The sequence below is a fragment of the Argopecten irradians genome, chromosome 4 (genome assembly GCF_041381155.1).
Source record: "Argopecten irradians isolate NY chromosome 4, Ai_NY, whole genome shotgun sequence".
In the NCBI taxonomy this organism is placed as follows: Eukaryota; Metazoa; Mollusca; class Bivalvia; order Pectinida; family Pectinidae; genus Argopecten; species Argopecten irradians.
Window position 1 is genome coordinate 5,231,339 of NC_091137.1, and position 23,275 is coordinate 5,254,613.

Below are 23,275 nucleotides of genomic sequence, written 5' to 3' on the forward strand. Positions count from 1 at the left end.
TATAGTTTACAGAGTGAGTATAGTTATAGTTTACAGTGTGAGTATAGTTATAGTTAACGGAGTGAGTATAGTTATAGTTTACAGTGTGAGTATAGTTATAGTTTACAGTGTGAGTATAGTTATAGTTTATAATGTGAGTTTAGTTATATTTTACAGTGTGAGTATAGTTATAGTTTACAGTGTGAGTATAGTTATAGTTTACAGTGTGAGTATAGTTATAGTTTACAGTGTGAGTATAGTTATAGTTTATAATGTGAGTATAGTTATAGTTTACAGTTGTGAGTACAGTTATAGTTTACAGTGTGAGTATAGTTATAGTTTACAGTGTGAGTATAGTTATAGTTTACAGTGTGAGTATAGTTATAGTTTACAGTGTGAGTATAGTTATAGTTAACAGAGTGAGTATAGTTATAGTTTACAATGTGAGTATAGTTATAGTTTACAGTGTGAGTATAGTTATAGTTAACGGAGTGAGAATAGTAATAGTTTACAGTGTGAGTATAGTTATAGTTTACAGTGTGAGTATAGTTATAGTTTACAGTGTGAGTATAGTTATAGTTTACAGTGTGAGTATAGTTATAGTTTACAGTGTGAGTATAGTTATAGTTTACAGCGTGAGTATAGTTATAGTTTATGGTGTGAGTATAGTTATAGTTTACAGCGTGAGTATAGTTATAGTTTACAGTGTGAGTATAGTTATAGTTTACAGTGTGAGTATAGTTATAGTTTACAGTGTGAGTATAGTTATAGTTTACAGTGTGAGTATAGTTATAGTTTACAGTGTGAGTATAGTTATAGTTTACAGTGTGAGTATAGTTATAGTTTACAGTGTGAGTATAGTTATAGTTTACAGTGTGAGTATAGTTAGAGTTTAGAGTACGAGTATAGTTATAGTTTACAGTGTGAGTATAGTTATAGTTTACAGTGTGAGTATAGTTATAGTTTACAGTGTGAGTATAGTTATAGTTTACAGTGTGAGTATAGTTATAGTTTACAGTGTGAGTATAGTTATAGTTTACAGTGTGAGTATAGTTATAGTTTACAGTGTGAGTATAGTTATAGTTTACAGTGTGAGTATAGTTATAGTTTACAGTGTGAGTATAGTTATAGTTAACGGAGTGAGTATAGTAATAGTTTACAGTGTGAGTATAGTTATAGTTTACAGTGTGAGTATAGTTATAGTTTACAGTGTGAGTATAGTTATAGTTTACAGTGTGAGTATAGTTATAGTTTACAGTGTGAGTACAGTTATAGTTTACAGTGTGAGTATAGTTATAGTTAACAGAGTGAGTATAGTTATAGTTTATAATGTGAGTTTAGTTATAGTTTACAGTGTGAGTATAGTTATAGTTTACAGTGTGAGTATAGTTATAGTTTACAGTGTGAGTATAGTTATAGTTTACAGTGTGAGTATAGTTATAGTTTACAGTGTGAGTATAGTTATAGTTTACAGTGTGAGTATAGTTATAGTTTACAGAGTGAGTATAGTTATAGTTTACAGTGTGAGTATAGTTATAGTTTACGGAGTGAGTATAGTTATAGTTTACAGTGTGAGTATAGTTATAGTTTACAGTGTGAGTATAGTTATAGTTTACAGTGTGAGTATAGTTATAGTTTAGTTACAGTGTGAGAGTTATAGTTATAGTTAACAGAGTGAGTATAGTTATAGTTTACAGTGTGAGTATAGTTATAGTTTACAGTGTGAGTATATTATAGTTTACAGTGTGAGTATAGTTATAGAGTGAGAATAGTAATAGTTTACAGTGTGAGTATAGTTATAGTTTACAGTGTGAGTATAGTTATAGTTTACAGTGTGAGTATAGTTATAGTTTACAGTGTGAGTATAGTTATAGTTTACAGTGTGAGTATAGTTATAGTTTACAGCGTGAGTATAGTTATAGTTTATGGTGTGAGTATAGTTATAGTTTACAGCGTGAGTATAGTTATAGTTTATGGTGTGAGAATAGTTATAGTTTACAGTGTGAGTATAGTTATAGTTTACAGTGTGAGTATAGTTATAGTTTACAGTGTGAGTATAGTTAGAGTTTAGAGTACGAGTATAGTTATAGTTTACAGTGTGAGTATAGTTATAGTTTACAGTGTGAGTATAGTTAGAGTTTAGAGTACGAGTATAGTTATAGTTTACAGTGTGAGTATAGTTATAGTTTACAGTTTGAGTACAGTTATAGTTTACAGTGTGAGTATAGTTATAGTTAACAGAGTGAGTATAGTTATAGTTTATAATGTGAGTTTAGTATATATATTTTACAGTGTGAGTATAGTTATAGTTTACAGTGTGAGTAAAGTTATAGTTTACAGTGTGAGTATAGTTATAGTTTACAGTGTGAGTATAGTTATAGTTTACAGTGTGAGTATAGTTATAGTTTACAGTGTGAGTATAGTTATAGTTTACAGTGTGAGTATAGTTATAGTTTACAGTGTGAGTATAGTTATAGTTTACAGTGTGAGTATAGTTATAGTTTACAGTGTGAGTATAGTTATAGTTTACAGTGTGAGTATAGTTATAGTTTACAGTGTGAGTATAGTTATAGTTTACAGTGTGAGTATAGTTATAGTTTACAGTGTGAGTATAGTTATAGTTTACAGTGTGAGTATAGTTATAGTTTACAGTGTGAGTATTGTTATAGTTTACAGTGTGAGTTTAGTTATAGTTAACGGAGTGAGTATAGTAATAGTTTACAGTGTCAGTATAGTTATAGTTTACAGTGTGAGTATAGTTATAGTTTACAGTGTGAGTATAGTTATAGTTTACAGTGTGAGTATAGTTATAGTTAACGGAGTGAGTATAGTAATAGTTTACAGTGTGAGTATAGTTATAGTTAACGGAGTGAGTATAGTAATAGTTTACAGTGTGAGTATAGTTATAGTTTACAGTGTGAGTATAGTTATAGTTTACAGTGTGAGTATAGTTGTTGTTTACAGTGTGAGTATAGTTATAGTTTACAGTGTGAGTATAGTTATAGTTTACAGTGTGAGTATAGTTATAGTTTACAGTGTGAGTATAGTTATAGTTTACAGTGTGAGTATAGTTATAGTTTACAGTGTGAGTATAGTTATAGTTTACAGTGTGAGTACAGTTATAGTTTACAGTGTGAGTATAGTTATAGTTTACAGTGTGAGTATAGTAATAGTTTACAGTGTGAGTATAGTTATAGTTTACAGTGTGAGTATAGTTATAGTTTACAGTGTGAGTATAGTTATAGTTTACAGTGTGTGAGTATAGTTATAGTTTACAGTGTGAGTATAGTTATAGTTTACAGTGTGAGTATAGTTATAGTTTACAGTGTGAGTATAGTTATAGTTTACAGTGTGAGTATAGTTATAGTTCACAGTGTGAGTATAGTTATAGTTTACAGTGTGAGTATAGTTATAGTTTACAGTGTGAGTATAGTTATAGTTTACAGTGTGAGTATAGTTATAGTTTACAGTGTGCGTATAGTTATAGTTTACAGTTTGAGTATAGTTGTCGTTTACAGTGTGAGTATAGTTATAGTTTACAGTTTGAGTATAGTTGTCGTTTACAGTTTGAGTATAGTTATAGTTTATGGTGTGAGTACAGTTAGAGTTTACAATGTTAGTATAGTTATAGTTCACAGTGTGAGTATAGTTATAGTTTATGGTGTGAGTATAGTTAGAGTTTACATTGTTAGTATAGTTATAGTTTACAGTGTGAGTAAAGTTATAGTTTACAGTGTGAGTATAGTTAGAGTTTACAGTGTGAGTATAGTTATAGTTTACAGTGTGAGTATAGTTAGAGTTTACAGTGTGAGTATAGTTAGAGTTTAGAGTACGAGTATAGTTATAGTTTACAGTGTGAGTATTGTTATAGTTTACAGTGTGACAGTGTGAGTTTAGTTATAGTTAACGGAGTGAGTATAGTAATAGTTTACAGTGTCAGTATAGTTATAGTTTACAGTGTGAGTATAGTTATAGTTTACAGTGTGAGTATAGTTATAGTTTACAGTGTGAGTATAGTTATAGTTAACGGAGTGAGTATAGTAATAGTTTACAGTGTGAGTATAGTTATAGTTTACAGTGTGAGTATAGTTATAGTTTATGGTGTGAGTATAGTTATAGTTTACAGCGTGAGTATAGTTATAGTTTACAGTGTGAGTATAGTTAGAGTTTACAGTGTGAGTACAGTTATAGTTTACAGTGTGAGTATAGTTATAGTTTACAGTGTGAGTATAGTTATAGTTTACAGTGTGAGTTTAGTTATAGTTTACAGTGTGAGTATAGTTGTTGTTTACAGTGTGAGTATAGTTATAGTTTACAGTGTGAGTATAGTTATAGTTTACAGTGTGAGTATAGTTATAGTTTACAGTGTGAGTATAGTTGTTGTTTACAGTGTGAGTATAGTTATAGTTTACAGTGTGAGTATAGTTATAGTTTACAGTGTGAGTATAGTTATAGTTTACAGTGTGAGTATAGTTGTCGTTTACAGTGTGAGTATAGTTATAGTTTATGGTGTGAGTACAGTTAGAGTTTACAATGTTAGTATAGTTATAGTTTACAGTGTGAGTATAGTTATAGTTTATGGTGTGAGTTAGTGTTGGACCGATTCTCGATTTTAATCGATGATCGATCGATTATGATTTTTCCAAAGACTATCGATTATGAAAGGTAATAATCGATTATTAAAATGGGAGATAACTCATGCTTATCTTATACTGTTCTGAACCTTTATTATGATATATATATCAGGGCAAAATCACATCAAAATATTTTAAACATCATAGATACTCAAGAAGATATTGACTGTATGGTATCACACATCACAGAGGTACATTGCCTATGTCCATTTACCTAAATCGTTATTGATCAGACCTGACTATAATAAGTAGGTGATGACTGGGAACCAAGCGTTGGACCGACACTGACCAACTTCACCGAACATATTTCCACAGAAATGATTTAGTATTACGCGCCCCTGATTTCCCTCAAGACAGTAAAATGTGAACAGTGCAAAATAGAAAGGAGTTCTCTCTCACTAATTCTCAATGAGTTAACCTTTGTATCAGTGAATTGGATTTCCGAGGTAACGGGGATAACAGTAGTATCTGTGGAAGGCGGGCAGAGGCAGACATGTACAATGTCGCTACTGTATCAGTCATCAGAGGAAAGCCCTCTGTTATTGCCAAGTGTGGGAGAAGAGAACATTGATTTGATTCTATCAGTTAGCTGTTGATGGCTTTCCATTGGAAAATTTGTTTTAATTTCTTGAAAGGTTTTAATCAAAATTTGTACAAAAAATATCACATTTCGAGCATTTTGGGATGAGGATGAAAGAGGCCTTTAACAGTTTCTGAATGGTACTTGAGATCCAATTCATCTTAATTGTTCTTTAGCACTGATATGTCAATTCAAAGCAGTTCAGTTTTTTGCCAAAATTACCAAATTTGCGATGTACTTAATGGAAAGTCTGTAAATGATGGTTAGCAGATATATGTTATTCAATCATGGAATTTTTCAGTAAAAACAGTAATTGTAAGTTATTGATAGTTCAAACATGACTTTTTATAATAAGTCCTATTTTGGGGATAGTTCGAACACATAAAATGATGAATGTACATTTTTTCTCTGAATCTCTTGTTTGTGGTAATATAGCGTTTCATCCTGTCCAATTGATTCATATAGTAAAACTCAGACTGGAGAGGAAATCACTGAAGTCATGAGAGACAGTATTACTTTGTCTCAATAAGTACTGAGAGACTGTATTACTTTGTCTCAGCAGGCACTGAGAGACTGTATTACTTTGTCTCAACAGGTACTGAGAGACTGTATTACTTTGTCTCAATAGTTACTGAGAGACTGTATTAATTTGTCTAAATAGGTACTGAGAGACTGTATTGCTTTGTTTCAATAGGTACTGAGAGACTGTATTACTTTGTCTCAATAGGTACTGAGAGACTGTATTACTTTGTCTCAATAGGTACTAAGAGACTGTATTACTTTGTCTCAATAGGTACTGAGAGACTGTATTACTTTGTCTCATTAGATACTGAGAGACTGTATTACTTTGTCTCAATAGGTACTAAGAGACTGTATTACTTTGTCTCAATAGGTACTGAGAGACTGTCTTGCTTTGTCTAAATAGGTACTGAGAGACTGTATTACTTTGTCTCAATAGGTACTAAGAGACTGTATTACTTTGTCTCAATAGGTCCTGAGAGACTGTATTACTTTATCTCAATAGGTACTAGACTGTCACACCACTTCTTATCATGCTTACTTCCTGTCATCCCACTTCCTGTCATACCACTTCCTGTCATACCACTTCCTGTCATACCACTTCCTGTCATACCACTTCCTGTTACACCAATTTCTATCATGCTAACTTCCTGTCATACCACTTCCTATCATGCTAACTTCCTGTCACACTACTTCCTGTCACACCACTTCCTATCACACTTACTTCCTGTCACATCACTTCCTATTACGCTAACTTCCTGCCACATCACTTCCTATCACATATCTTCCTGACACACCACTTCCTGTCACACAACTTTCTGCCGCACCACTTTCTGTCACACCACTTCCTGTCAAACTAATTTTCTGTCATACCACAGCTTCCTGCCAGACCACACCACTTCCTGTTACACCTTTTCCTGTCACATAACTTCCTGCCACACCATTGCCTGTCAAACAGCTTCCTGTCACAATAACTTTCTGTCATACCACGTCTTGTCACACCACACCACTTCCTGTCACACAACTTCCTGCCACACCACTTCCTGTCACACTGCTTCCTGCCACACCACTTCCTGTCACACACAACTTCCTGTCACACTAACTTCCTCAAGCACTAACTTTCTGTCATACCACTTCCTGTCACACCACAGCACTTCCTGTCACACCATTTCCTGTATGTTCACTTCCTATCACGCAACTTCCTGCCACACCACTTCCTGCCCTACAATTTCTTGTCACACCAATTCCTATCAGACTAACTTCCTGTCACACCACTTCCTGTCACACTAACTTCCTGCCACACCACTTCCTGTCACACAACTTCCTGCCACACCACTTCCTATCACTAACTTCCTGTCACACCACCTCCTATCACACAACTTCCTATCACACTAACTTCCTATCCTGCATACTTCCTGTCACACCACTTCCTGTCACACCACACCACTTCCTGTCACACCACACCACTTCCTGTCACACCACACCACTTTCTGTCACACCACACCACCTCCTGTCACACCACACCACTTCCTGTCATACCACACCACTTCCTGCCACACCACACCACCTCCTGTCACACCACACCACCTCCTGTCACACCACACAAATTCCTGTCACACCACACCACCTCCTGTCACACAACTTCCTGTCACACTAACTTCCTATCATGTGTACTTTCTGTCACACCACTTCCTGTCATACCACATCACTTCCTGTCACACCACACCACTTCCTGTCACACCACACCACTTCCTTTCACACCACACCACCTCCTGTCACAACACACCACTTCCTATCACACCACACCACTTCCTGTCACACCACACCACCTCCTGTCACACAACTTCCTGTCACACTAACTTCCTATCCTGCATACTTTTTGTCACACCACTTCCTGTCACACCACACCACTTTCTGTCACACCACACCACTTCCTGTCACACCACACCACCTCATGTCACACCACACATCTTCCTGTCAGACCACACCACTCCCTGTCACACCACACCACTTTCTGTCACACCACACCACTTCTCGCCACACCACTTCCTTTCACACCACACCACTTCCTGTCACACCACACCACTTTCTGTCACACCAAACCACTTCTTGCCACACCACACCATTTCCTGTCACACCACACCACTTCCTGTCACACCAAACCACCTCCTGTCACACCAAACCACCTCATGTCACACAACTTCTTGTCACACCACTTCCTGTCACACCACACCACTTCCTGTTACACCACACCACTTCCTGTCACACCACCTCCTGTCACACCACTTCCTGTCACACTAACTTCCTGTCATACCACTTCCTGTCACACCACACCACTTTCTGTCACACCACTTCCTGTCACACCACACCACTTCCTGTTACACCACACCACATCCTGTCACACCACTTCCTATCACACTAATTTCTTTGTCACTCCACTTTCTGTCAAATCTCGTTGTGCATGTACCATAAACCACTTTTTTATCACAATGCACCAATAACAGTAAAAATCCTTGATCACAAGTTTAGCTATTTGGCAATATGTTGAAAATATTTCAAAGATGTGAGATATTCTATATGTGAAAATGCATTGTGTCCAATTCCTTATTGGAGTCTAACAAATATTTGTAGCTTTTGGCCTTCCAGCTCACTTTAGTAGTACATGTAAATATGTAAACTCAAATACCCACTAATGATCTAACAAAATAAACCTCTTTTATTGTGACAATTTTACTAACTGAATTTGTTAGATGATTAAAACTGATAAATATGAGTTTGTATAGAAATTTCTCTTTAGAGAATTGTAACAGTGACAATATGTCTGGAGTACAGAAATTCTGTCCAACGTTAATGGTATTGTGTATAGATCTTATATGGCTTTTATAACAACAAATCTTTTGTCGCGCCTTCACAGGATACATGACGCCATTGCAATTCTAAACCGATTCCTTTTGCTGGAATACATGCTTTGGGTTAAAATATAAGTATAATGATTGATTTCAATGTTTTTAGAAACAATTCTACTGAAAATTGCTTTACAAATTCTGGTTCTTGTCTAGAATTGTAAATAACAATTTATATTCAAACTTCCGTTTTTTGCTCCATTGTTCTATTGTTATGCTGATACATTATACTTAAATGTGCCAACTTTATAGATATCTTATTTAATAATTTTTATTTTAATTCATTGATGATTAGTATTGATTTCTGTGAAAATTTATTCATGTTGAAACCGAATGACTTGTTCAAGATGAATTGTCATTTCCACAGTAGAAGTTTGGTTTCTGGTGACAATACCTCATGGTCACAGAGAAGGTAGATACAAAGTCACAGCAATTTAGCCATGTACTCGAGCTGCAAATTGTAGGTATATAGCATTGATCATTTGTTATTACTGCAAAACAAGGCTCACACCAGGTACAAACAAAGGACACTTTCTATTATAGTAAACAATATAGCGGGTATATATATATATGATAGTGACCAATAGAGGTTATATATATTATACTGACCTTTTTTGGCTTGATTCATGCAAGAACATGCATCTTTTTTTAATTAAGTCTTATACAAAATTTTTTTGTGTTATAGAACTCAGGTATTGTCCATATAGAATGCATTGTTCCTTTCTACTTAAGGACTAGCAGAGTATGATTAGTGAACCATGGAAGAACTATATAGGTACAACATCTTCTTTTACTTGCCGTCGTCAATAACAACTATCTGACATAAACTATTACCAGACATTGACACGGTTCCTGATAATGGCTATATGATAAACCAACACACAGTAGTCTGTCATATACCAACATGAGTAAGGTATGACAGCCTTGTCTGGCCCTGGTCACTTACTGGTCACTACACTGGTCAGCTTCTCTCATACTCTGACACTGCTGACCCTGGTGGTCAACCTTGGATCTGACAGAATCCAGATTGCTTCTAATTGTCTGGAACAATTCCTATATCCCAGTCATTACTTAACACATTGCTTATCCATGTATTAAAAGTTAGATTGACTGAACAATTCCTATATCTCATGTATAGTTAGCTTGACTGAACAATTCCTATATCTCATGTATAGTTAGCTTGACTGAACAATTCCTATATCTCATGTATAGTTAGCTTGACTGAACAATTCCTATATCCCAGTCATTACTCAACACATTGCTTGTCCATGTATTAAAAGTTAGCTTGACTGAACAATTCCTATATCCCAGTTGTTACTTAGGAAGACTCCATTTGTAGCTATTATGTAAGAATTTTTGTAATTTGTAACATTATGGTATGAATTTAAATAATGTTTGATAGGCGTAACTGAACATTAATAGAATTTGGAGTCACTGAGAAGTTCTCAATAATTCTGTAGTAAAACAAGATAACAGGATACCATTCTCCCTCAAGGATTATGTTTTGAACCTGTAACCTTTAGCTGTAGACATTTTTTGGACTTATTTGTCCTCTTCAAATTTCTAGGACTCGGGCTTTATAGGCCCTTGTCCACATTAAGAAAAGAAACACCAATTGTGTGATTGACCTTTGGGGTTGGTGTTTGACCTTTGGGGTTGGTGTTTGACCTTTGTGTTCGGTGTTTGACCTTTGAGGTCGGTGTTTGACCTTTGGGGTTGATGTTTGACCTTTGGGGTTGGTGTTTGATCTTTGGGGTTGGTGTTTAACCTTTAGGGTTGGTGTTTGACCTTTGGGGTCGATGTTTGACCTTGGGATAGATGAACACCTCTAATCTAATTACTGCGCCACCTTAGCCACTAATTGGGTATACAGAGATTCCTGATTGCCACTCTTCACTGTATTGGAGCCAAATCTCACACAAGTTATATCCTGATAATTATATTAGCTTGCCCTTCCTGTTGTTGGTGGGTTTTTTTATTTAATATAAACTGACCTCAGACTAGCTGTCCAGCTTATTATGTACGCAGATAATGTAGACAGTCAGTACTAAGATTGACAAGAAATGAGGTATGGAAGATAAAAAGTGTATTCTATCCTCCTACTCCTCTCCTTGTCCTTAGCCCTGTCTCTATATCTCTTCCCCTATCTCCTCCACCATTTACTTCTTTTCCCTGCACATCTTCTATATTCCTTTTCTCATCTGCCTTATTTCTCTTTTTTATAAAAATTAAGCAATGTTATCAGTTAAAAAGAAACAACACTTTGTATGTGAATGAGTGGATGAATGTTTGCGACACATTATCTATTTTGAATAAGTTTACTTATTTTATAGCATTGCAATGAAATGTCTTTGAAAATAAAAGAAATATAAAAAAAAAAGATTGAAAAGACTCATTATCATCGCACTACGGCGTTATTTAATGTAAACATATATAATAATTGTGTATAAAAGATTTGACTAGACATTATATTGAAGTGGTACATCATTTAGGAGTACAGATTTATTTTCTTTCACCTATTATATAGGGAACATGTAACATAACAGTTCATGTCATGGTGATATGTAAGTCAGAGATAATACATCCAGCCTTCAAGGTGGTTTAGTGTGCTTAAATGTTACATGAAGTGCCCGAGATAATTATAATAGAAAATAATTTTGTACATGTCCTAAATGCAATCTAAATAATTTTATTGTATCGAAAATTTATGTCCTAATATATGAATGGTTTATTGGTAGCTACAGATCTTAGCCCAAAAACCCCCGTAACATAATGGCATTAAGTGTCTGTATTTTGGGATTTTTACATGTCTTCTCATTATAATTTGTAATATAATTGGCTATGAAATTAATCCTGACAATTCAGTTGTATATAGAAATGATGACAATAAGATTTCCTTGTTGTTTACACTATATATGTATATATTTTAGCAGTAATCATATTTTATCAATTTACGCATGTGACATTTTGTGTTAAGTATGATTGTACATATTCTATATAAAACATTAATTAGTACAGCAATTATTGCCAATGCATGGATCCATCACTGCACTTACCTTTTAAAAACCGATTTTGTGTTAAAATTTGATTAGGTCTTAGGTATGATTCCAGTACTGGGAAACAATAACAGTATTAAGATTGCCAGAATGGTTTCATACTTATCTTTAGTTATAGTTATTACTTGTTAACACAATTTCGAACTTGGTGTCCTTACCTTTAAAATCATTCCAACATAAACAATCATGTTACAATTATGTATAAATAGATTCTTATTTGTCATTAAAGCGTACATAGGATTATAAACAGAATTGTGGAGAGTGTTATATCTACACAAGGATATTGTTTTGTTTGATGAGATTTGGAGAGAAGTCCCAGTTGTTAGGCCTAATAAACTGGTTTCCTTATTAAAAGAGAAATGGCAGCCATGGAAACACATGGTTCCTAAGCGATATGTCACCGTCCAGTATTTATCATTAAGAGATTGGTGAAGAAGAGCTAGTAATTGTCTTATTCAGTATTCAATATGGCTGGTATGGTCAGAAAAATGGCTGGATTGATGAGAATGGACATGTAGTGGACAATCTGACAGTAATTATATAGATTTCTTCTGAATCTATCATCCAGAATTTTCTTCATTGAAAGCCTTGTCAACTTCTTCTTTCATATACCCAGAGATTTGTCTACCAATATCATAGTTTTCCTAACCACAAGATTTAATCTTGTCCAAGTCAAGCCCTTTTCTTCTGTAATAGTTCTGTACAAAGTTTTTATCAGTCCTTTATATCCTCTTTATACATCAGGTCTTTGGAAGCTGCTTTTACAAAAGACAAACAAAACATTGAACAAAATGGATTTAAGATAGGGTTCTTTACAGATAAATGTGTTGACATTTTTGGGTCATTTTTCCCTTTCCCTATAACCATAACCTAACAGGAGGGGGTCACTGAGGGACGAGCCAGGATTGGGAAGGGAAGTACTACGTAGTCACCAAGGGACGAGCCAGGATTGGGAGGGGGAGTACTAGTACGGGTCACCAAGGGACGAGCCAGGATTACATAAAAAGGGACAAGCCAGGATTGGGAGGAGGAGTACTAGTACAGGTCACTAAGGGACGAGCCAGGATTACATAAAAAGGGACAAGCCAGGATTGGGAGGAGGAGTACTAGTACAGGTCACTAAAGGACGAGCCAGGATTACACAAAAAGGGACGACCCAGGATTGGGAGGGGGAGTACTAGTGCGGGTCACTAAAGGACGAGCCAGGATTGGGAGGGGGAGTACTAGTATGGGTCACTAAGGGATGAGCCAGGATTACATAAAAAGGGACAAGCCAGGATTGGGAGGGGGAGTACTAGTATGAGTCACTAAGGGATGAGCCAGGATTGGGAGGGGGAGTACTAGTACAGGTCACTAAGGGACGAGCCAGGATTACACAAAAAGGGATGAACCAGGATTGGGAGGGGGAGTACTAGTGTGGGTCACTAAAGGACGAGCCAGGATTGGGAGGGGGAGTACTAGTATGGGTCACTAAGGGATGAGCCAGGAATACATAATAAGGGACGAGCCAGGATTGGGAGGGGGAGTACTAGTACGGGTCACTAAAGGACTAGCCAAGATTGGGACGGGGAGTACTAGTAAGGGTCACTAAGGGACGAGCCAAGATTGGGACGGGGAGTACTAGTACGGGTCACTAAAGGACTAGCCAAGATTGGGACGGGGAGTACTGGTAAGGGTCACTAAGGGACGAGCCAAGATTGGGAGGGGGAGTACTAGTACGAGTCACTAAAGGACTAGCCAAGATTGGGACGGGGAGTGTAAGGGTCACTAAGGGACGAGCCAGGAATACATAAAAAGGGACGAGCCAGGATTGGGAGGGGGAGTACTAGTACAAGTCACTAAAGAATGAGCCAGGATTGGGAGGGGGATAACTAGTGGGTCACTGAGCGATGAGCCAGGATTGGGGGTGGGGTTACTTTTGGGTCACTTAGGGAGGAGCCAGGATTGGTAGGGGGGTTACTATGGGGTCACTGAGCCAGGATTGGGAGGGAGGTTACTATTGGGTCACTGAGGGAGGAGCCAGGATTGGGAGAGGGATAACTATGGGGTCACTGAGTGACGAGCCAGGATTGAGAGTGGGGTTACTATGGGGTCACTGAGCCAGGTTTGGGAGTGGGGTTACTATGGGGTCACTGAGCGCCAGGATTGGGAGTGGGACTATTATGGGGTCACTGAGCCAGGATTGGGAGGGGGGTTACTATGGGGTCACTGAGGAGGAGCCAGGATTGGGAGTGGTGTTACTATGGGGACACTGAGCCAGGATTGGGAGTGGGGTTACTATGGGGTCACTGAGCCAGGATTGGGAGGGGGTTACTATGGGGTCACTGAGCCAGGATTGGGAGGGGGGTTACTATGGGGTCACTGAGCCAGGATTGGGAGGGGGGTTACTATGGGGTCACTGAGCCAGGATTGGGAGGGGGTTACTATGGGGTCACTGAGCCAGGATTGGGAGGGGGGGTACTATGGGGTCACTGAGCCAGGATTGGGAGTGAGGTTACTTTGGGGTCACTGAGTCAGGATCAAGAGGGGGGTTACTATGGGGTCACTGAGCCAGGATTGGGAGGGGGGTTACTATGGGGACGCTGAACCAGGATTGGGAGGGAGGTTACTATATATGGGGTCACTGAGCCAGGATTGGGAGGGGGGTTACTATGGGGATGCTGAACCAGGATTGGGAGGGAGGTTACTATATATGGGGTCACTGAGCCAGGATTGGGAGGGGGGTTACTATGGGGTCACTGAGCCAGGATTGGGAGGGGGTTACTATGGGGTCACTGAGCCAGGATTGGGAGGGGGTTACTATGGGGTCACTGAGCCAGGATTGGGAGGGGGTTACTATGGGGTCACTGAGCCAGGATTGAGAGGGGGGTTACTATGGGGTCACTGAGCCAGGATTGGGAGGGGGGTTAATATGGGGTCACTGAGCCAGGATTGGGAGGGGGTTACTATGGGGTCACTGAGCCAGGATTGGGAGGGGGTTACTATGGGGTCACTGAGCCAGGATTGGGAGGGGGGTTACTATGGGGTCACTGAGCCAGGATTGGGAGGGGGTTACTATGGGGTCACTGAGCCAGGATTGGGAGGGGGTTACTATGGGGTCACTGAGCCAGGATTGGGAGGGGGTTACTATGGGGTCACTGAGCCAGGATTGGGAGGGGGTTACTATGGGGTCACTGAGCCAGGATTGGGAGGGGGGTTACTATGGGGTCACTGAGCCAGGATTGGGGAGTGGGGTTACTATGGGGTCACTGAGCCAGGATTAAGAGGGGGGTTACTATGGGGTCACTGAGCCAGGATTGAGAGGGGGGTTACTATGGGGTCACTGAGCCAGGATTGGGAGGGGGTTACTATGGGGTCACTGAGCCAGGATTGGGAGGGGGGTTACTATGGGGTCACTGAGCCAGGATTGGGAGTGGGGTTACTATGGGGTCACTGAGCCAGGATTAAGAGGGGGGTTACTATGGGGTCACTGAGCCAGGATTGAGAGTGGGGTTACTTTGGGGTCACTGAGTCAGGATTGGGAGGGGGGTTACTATGGGGTCACTGAGCCAGGAGTTAACTACATACCTCTGCTCTGTAACTATAGCATCTGCTCCACATGGGATTCAAACTTGTGGATCAGAGATGGTGGGAAGCTTGTGGTAAAATATATTTTGGATATCATGGATATGATAATTAACTAGTCTGCCACCGCTATCCAAAACATAAAGATTACCTAGTATACATATTCGTGAAATAGACACAAGGTCAAGTCTTTCTATAAAGATCAGCCAAAGGACAAGGACAAAATAGTTTTTATAGCTAAGTGGTCTTTATACACAGGTCAAATTGTGTTGAGGTTGTCCTTTTGGGATCTTATTGAGCGGATGGTCTTTAAACACTCCAGATGGTCCCTAGGACAGGTTTGGTTGTATATTATTAATGATTGAAAGTTGACTATTATTCAAAATGTTACATATATATGCAAAATTGAATGCATAAATCTATGGAAAAAATCAATACTATGGAGATTTATATTGGTAGATCAGATATGTTGAAATATTAGAGAAGATTAATAATAATAAATCTTGTTATATTCTGATAATTTTGACAAAAGTCTATAAAGAACAAATGATGGATGAGAGTCCTAAAGGCTCATGGTTCTCCATTAAGTCAGCTGATGGAATGCATTTCAGATTTGTACCATGCAAGTTTGAAAACATGATTGGTGATGCGGGTCAAATTGTTTTTAGGGGAAATCATTGATTGAAAACATCAAATACCATAACTAATAAAATCTCTTATAGTGTTTCTACAATGAATAGCATTCTCAGCACATTAACATTGTATATGCTATTCTCAACACATTTCTTCATTATATGCTATTCTCAGCACATTTCAACAATGAACGGCAATCTCAGGACATTTACATTGTATATGCTATTCTCAGCACATTTATATTGTATATGCTATTCTCAGCACATTTCTACATAGGATGCTATTCTCATCACATTTCTTCATAGTATGCTACTTCAGTACATTTCTACATTGGATGTTATTCTCAGAACATTTCTACATTGTATGCTATTCTTAGCATATTTATACATTGTATGCTATTCTTAGCACATTTATACATTGTATGCTATAACCAGCACATTGTATGCTATTCTCAACAGATTACTACATCATATGCTATTCTCAGTATATCTATACAGGTATGCTATTATCAGAATTTATACACTGAAGGATGTTTTCAGCACATTTATTCATTGGATGCAATTCTCAGCATTTATACAGTAGAAGATGTATGTATTAGATGCTATTTATTCTTAACATCTATACATTGTATTCTCAGCACACTGATATGCAGTAGATGCTATTTTCAACAGCTCCTGTAGTCTATTATCTAGTGAATACTGGTGTCATACATAACATGTACCTTCTGTATGGGTAGTATATCAATACCTTCTGAATGGGTAGTATATCAATAGCTTTTGGTAGGGATAGTATATTAATACCTTTTGGTAGGGATAGTACATCAATACCTTTAGGTAGGGATAGTATATCAATAGCTTTTGGTAGGGATAGTATATCAATACCTTTAGGTAGGGATAGTACATCAATACCTTCTCTATGGATAGTATATCAATACCTTTAGGTAGGGTTAGTATATCAATACCTTTAGGTAGGGATAGTACATCAATACCTTCTCTATGGAAAGTATATCAATACCTTTAGGTAGGGATAGTATATCAATACCTTTAGGTAGGGATAGTATATCAATACTTTGGTAGTAATATAGTATGGATAGTATATCAATACCTTTGGTAGGATAGTTATCTTATAGTATATCAATACCTTTAGGTAGGGATAGTATATCAATACCTTGGTAGGATAGTATATCAATACCTTTAGGTAGGGATACCTTTAGGTAGGGATAGTATATCAATACCTTTAGGTAGGGATAGTATCAATCTTTGGTAATAGTATATCAATACTTTAGGTAGGGATAGTATATCAATACCTTTAGGTAGGGATAGTATATCAATACCTTTAGGTAGGGATAGTATATCAACTTTAGGTAGGGATAGTATATCAATACCTTTAGGTAGGGATAGTATATCAATACCTTTAGGTAGGGATAGTATATCAATACCTTTAGGTAGGGATAGTATATCAATACCTTTGTATGGATAGTATATCAATACCTTTAGGTAGGGATAGTATAATCAATACCTTTAGGTAGGGATAGTATATCAATACTTTTGGTAGGGATAGTATATCAATACCTTTAGGTAGGGATAGTATATCAATACCTTTAGGTAGGGATAGTATATCAATACCTTTTGGTAGGGATAGTATATCAATACCTTCTCTATGGATAGTATATCAATACCTTTAGGTAGGGATAGTATATCAATACCTTTAGGTAGGGATAGTATATCAATACCTTTAGGTAGGGATAGTATATCAATACCTTTAGGTAGGGATAGTATATCAATACCTTTAGGTAGGGATAGTATATCAATAGCTTTTGGTAGGGATAGTATATCAATACCTTTAGGTAGGGATAGTATATCAATACCTTTTGGTAGGGATAGTATATCAATACCTTTAGGTAGGGATAGTATATCAATACCTTTAGGTAGGGATAGTATATCAATACCTTTAGGTAGGGATAGTATATCAATACCTTTAGGTAGGGATAGTATATCAATACCTTTAGGTAGGGATAGTATATCAATACCTTTAGGTAGGGATAGTATATCAATACCTTTAGGTAGGGATAGTATATCAATACCTTTAGGTAGGGATAGTATATCAATACCTTCTCTATGGAAAGTATATCATAAGCTTTAGGTAGGGATAGTAATATCAATACCTTTAGGTAGGGATAGTATATCAATACCTTTAGGTAGGGATAGTATATCAATACCTTTTGGTAGGGATAGTATATCAATACCTTTTGGTAGGGATAGTATATCAATACCTTTAGGTAGGGATAGTATATCAATACCTTTAGGTAGGGATAGTATATCAATACCTTTAGGTAGGGATAGTATATCAATACCTTTTGGTAGGGATAGTATATCAATACCTTTAGGTAGGGATAGTATATCAATACCTTTTGGTAGGGATAGTATATCAATACCTTTAGGTAGGGATAGTATATCAATACCTTTAGGTAGGGATAGTATATCAATACCTTCTCTAGTAGGGATAGTATATCAATACCTTTAGGTAGGGATAGTATATCAATACCTTTAGGTAGGGATAGTATATCAATACCTTTAGGTAGGGATAGTATATCAATACCTTTTAGGTAGGGATAGTATATCAATACCTTTAGGTAGGGATAGTATATCAATACCTTTAGGTAGGGATAGTATATCAATACCTTTAGGTAGGGATAGTATATCAATACCTTTAGGTAGGGATAGTATATCAATACCTTTAGGTAGGGATAGTATATCAATACCTTTAGGTAGGGATAGTATATCAATACCTTTAGGTAGGGATAGTACATCAATACCTTTAGGTAGGGATAGTATATCAATACCTTTAGGTAGGGATAGTATATCAATACCTTTAGGTAGGGATAGTATATCAATACCTTTTGGTAGGGATAGTATATCAATACCTTTAGGTAGGGATAGTATATCAATACCTTTAGGTAGGGATAGTATATCAATACCTTTGGTAGGGGTATATCAATACCTTTTGTAGGGATAGTATATCAATACTTTGGTAGGGATAGTATATCAATACCTTTAGGTAGGGATAGTATATCAATACCTTTAGGTAGGGATAGTATATCAATACCTTTGGTAGGGATAGTATATCAATACCTTTAGGTAGGGATAGTATATCAATACCTTTGGTAGGGATAGTATATCAATACCTTTAGGTAGGGATAGTATATATCAATACCTTTTAGGTAGGGATAGTATATCAATAGCTTTAGGTAGGTATAGTATATCAATACCTTCTCTATGGATAGTATATCAATACCTTTAGGTAGGGATAGTATATCAAAACCTTTAGGTAGGGATAGTATATCAATACCTTTAGGTAGGGATAGTATATCAATACCTTTAGGTAGGGATAGTATATCAATACCTTTAGGTAGGGATAGTATATCAATACCTTTAGGTAGGGATAGTATATCAATAGCTTCTCTATGGATAGTATATCAATAGCTTTTGGTAGGTATAGTATATCAATACCTTTAGGTAGGGATAGTATATCAATACCTTCTCTATGGAAAGTATATCATAAGCTTTAGGTAGGGATAGTATATCAATACCTTTAGGTAGGGATAGTACATCAATACCTTTAGGTAGGGATAGTACATCAATACCTTTAGGTAGGGATAGTATATCAATACCTTTAGGTAGGGATAGTATATCAATACCTTCTCTATGGAAAGTATATCATAAGCTTTAGGTAGGGATAGTATATCAATACCTTTTGGTAGGGATACATTTTATTAATGACGCTGGTTGTAGAGTTTGAATGACTGTAAATCTTAATTGTGAGTAATGCTGTGAAACTGTCGCAGTATGAAAACATGAAATGAAGCTGCTGCTGAAAAAGTTTGTTTAAAGCAACATTAATACTGATAAAAGTTAGCTATTTTTTATTCAGAATTCTCATTTATTTTTATCAAATGTATTGATTGAGATGCACTTTAAATTAATTGTTTTGTCAAAGTTTTAATACAAAAGTTGGCTGATGAAGAAGGTCACAGTTAATTAAATGTTACATAGCAAACAATCAGGTATAGACAGTGGCCTAGATGTGTTTTACTGAGATTGTCGATAAACACATAGGCCACCTATATTGTTTGCTCAGAAGATTCATGTGATTGTAGAAGTGATTGCACACCATCTCCATATACATACACAATCTGTAGAGAATTCTGTGGTGTCACAATCGGGTGATCATGGCCAATTAATTCCAGTAAAAATCGCATATTCTGTATAGTCAGACATGCAGGGACTTTAGAGAGTACAGGTTTTATGATCTCGCTTATGTAATGGTATTTTAATTTTTCCTGTACAGTAATTTGAGGTACATATCAAAAGAGAGTAGACATGTAAATTATGTGCCCTTTGGTACACATACAACCTTTGTTTGATGTTTCTGATGACTATCTCAGACCAATAGAGTTGTTGTAAACAATCCGGAGTGGTGATCTAAGATCAATGAAATCAAAGACAACATGACATGTAGGCCACAGCATACAACGTTACATAAGACTTATTTTCTGTATATTGGGAAAATTATATATCTTCATGTTTCTATGAAAAACAATAAAATTTTGTAATGACTATGAGAAAGCAAGGAAGCACTCAATCATCTCTGTGTCGGAAATATAAAATACACTTTTATGTAGGCTGATCATTGATATATTGACATCAAATCATGAGATCTCTACTTGGTTTTTGTGTCGCCTGCAACGCAAGGGGGACACTTAGGTATCACTATGTTGGCGTCAGCGTCGGCGTCGGAGTCGTCGGCGTCAGGGAAACGGTTTCCGTGCGATAACTGATTTATTTATTTTCCAATTTCAACCAAATTTGGTATATAGCTTTATATCAATGAGATCTCAGATGAGTTTGATAATCTTCAAAATCCATCAATATTTCAAAGAGTTACGGGACTTTAAAATCATCAAAACAGAAAAATCCATGTTTCCGCTCGATAACTTAAATATTTATTGTCTAATTTCAACCAAATTTTATCAATTGTTTAATATCAATGAGATCTTGGATGAGTTAAATTATGGTCAAAATCCGTCAATATTTGTAAGAGTTACGGGACTTTAAAATCGTCAAAACACAAAAATCCATGGTTTCTTCTCGATAACTTAAAATATTTATCGTCCAATTTCAACCAAATTTAATAAATTGTTTAATAGCAATGAGATCTCGGATAAGTTTAATAATGGTCGAAATCCGTCAATAATTGCAAGAGTTACGGGACTTTAAAATCGTCAAAACTGATAAATCTATGGTTTCCGCTCGATAACTTCAGTATTTATTGTCCGATTTCAATCAAATTTGGTATATTGCTTTATATCAATGAGATCTTAGATGCATGGGTTCGATACTTCACAAAATCCATCAATATTTGCAAGAGTTATGGGACTTGATTACTTCACCTAAATTATTAACAATATTTTCAATTGTAAATAACTATTTTTTGTTATGCTGTGCAGGCAATACATCCACTTCCGTGGAATTCTTGTAATAAAAAAAAAACTAGAATATTATAATTCTATACTTTCTATTAGAACTGATAATTATGATTATGAAAGAGGTTGTTATTTTATGCTACATGTTTTTCGCTTCTATAACACATCTATTTCTAAAACATTTAAACAAGAACAAGTAATAGACAGCTAGGTTTTAATTGTCAACATCTGTTTATCCAAATAATAGAATAAACCCTCAGTGATGAGAACCCTCAGTGATGAGAACCCTCAGTGATGAGAACCCTCAGTGATGAGAACCCTCAGTGATGAGAACAATTTGTGTAGCTGATGAATCAACTTGACCTAAGCTATACTGACCAGATTTGTTTTTACAATACTTTACTGTAAGGTTTTAAAGTATTTGGTTTATTGTCTGTTTCAGAAATCCTTTGATTTAAAAGATCTGGTTTATTGTCTGTTTCAGAAATCCTTTGATCTAAATGATCTGGTTTATTGTCTGTTTCAGAAATCCTTTGATTGAAATGATCTGGTTTATTGTCTGTTTCAGAAATCCTTTGATTTAAATGATCTGATTTATTGTCTGTTTCAGAAATCCTTTGATTTAAATGATCTGGTTTATTGTCTGTTTCAGAAATCCTTTGATTTAAATGATCAGGTTTATTGTCTGTTTCAGAAATCCCCTTATTTAAAAGATCTGGTTTATTGTCTGTTTCAGAAATCGTCTGATTATTAAAAGATCAGGTTTGTTGTCTGTTTCAAAAATCCTTTGATTTAAATGATCTGGTTTATTGTCTGTTTCAGGAATCCCCTTATTTAAAAGATCTTGTTTATTGTCTGTTTCAGAAATCATTTGATTTAAATGATCTGGTTTATTGTCTGTTTCAGAAATCATTTGATTTAAATGATCTGGTTTATTGTCTGTTTCAGGAATCCCCTTATTTAAAAGATCTGGTTTATTGTCTGTTTCAGAAATCATTTGATTTAAATGATCTGGTTTATTGTCTGTTTCAGAAATCCTTTGAATTAAATGATCTGGTTTATTGTCTGTTTCAGAAATCCTTTGAATTAAATGATCTGGTTTATTGTCTGTTTCAGGAATCCCCTTATTTAAAAGATCTGGTTTATTGTCTGTTTCAGAAATCATTTGATTTAAAAGATCTGGTTTATTGTCTGTTTCAGTAATCCCCTGATTTAAAAGATCTGGTTTATTGTCTGTTTCAGAAATCCCTTAATTTTAAAGATCTCGTTTGTTGTTTGTTTCAGAAATCCCTTAGTGGGCGGATCACAGAAGAGAAAGTTTTGGTGATGCATCATCCAATCTTTAGGTTGGTTGTCTATAGTTAATATGCTCTCATGCTGTTTAGTGGAATAATGATATTTATGCTTTCCCAATGTGAGATTTCCATGCTCCATCAAGTATTCAAATCCAAAACTTGATAAAAAAGAGGTCCTTGATATTTCAGGCCTAATTTATACTAGCTAAATGTTTTAAAGCAACTGCATTGAATTGATGTTCTGTAGTTATAAACTTTACAGTTACACTGACCATTATATAACAAAACTATTTATGATAGGATAATAATAGTGTGTGATTGTTTTCTAGGATATTTTATGTGTCACATGACTCTCAAGACCTGAAGATCTGGAGCTACATAGCAAGAGATGGACCAACCAATGTCTTCAAGTGTAATGTATTCAAGGCCTATAAAAAGGTAAGTGGCCTGATATTCAGCACATTAATGTTTTAACTTCAGAATCCTTGACAGCTAACTTTGCCATTTGCATGGACTGTAGTTTTTTTATGTCTATAAGGAGAATTCATGGTGACATTTCAGAGTCAACCTTTAAGTATACTCCCAATTGCACAGTGAGGCAAGAAGCAATCTTTACTGATATCTAAGGTA

General features: G+C 36.2%; 1 protein-coding gene across 2 annotated transcripts in view; it reads left to right on the forward strand.

The window, feature by feature from the left end:
- LOC138320423 (carboxyl-terminal PDZ ligand of neuronal nitric oxide synthase protein-like) overlaps positions 1-23,275 on the forward strand; it is a 193,364-nt gene that overhangs the window by 98,201 nt on the left and 71,888 nt on the right. For both annotated transcript variants that reach the window (XM_069263379.1, XM_069263380.1), the window contains exons 5-6: positions 22,635-22,696; positions 22,975-23,083. In XM_069263379.1, coding sequence (XP_069119480.1) covers positions 22,635-22,696; positions 22,975-23,083 — 171 coding nt within the window. The remainder of the gene's footprint in view (positions 1-22,634; positions 22,697-22,974; positions 23,084-23,275) is intronic.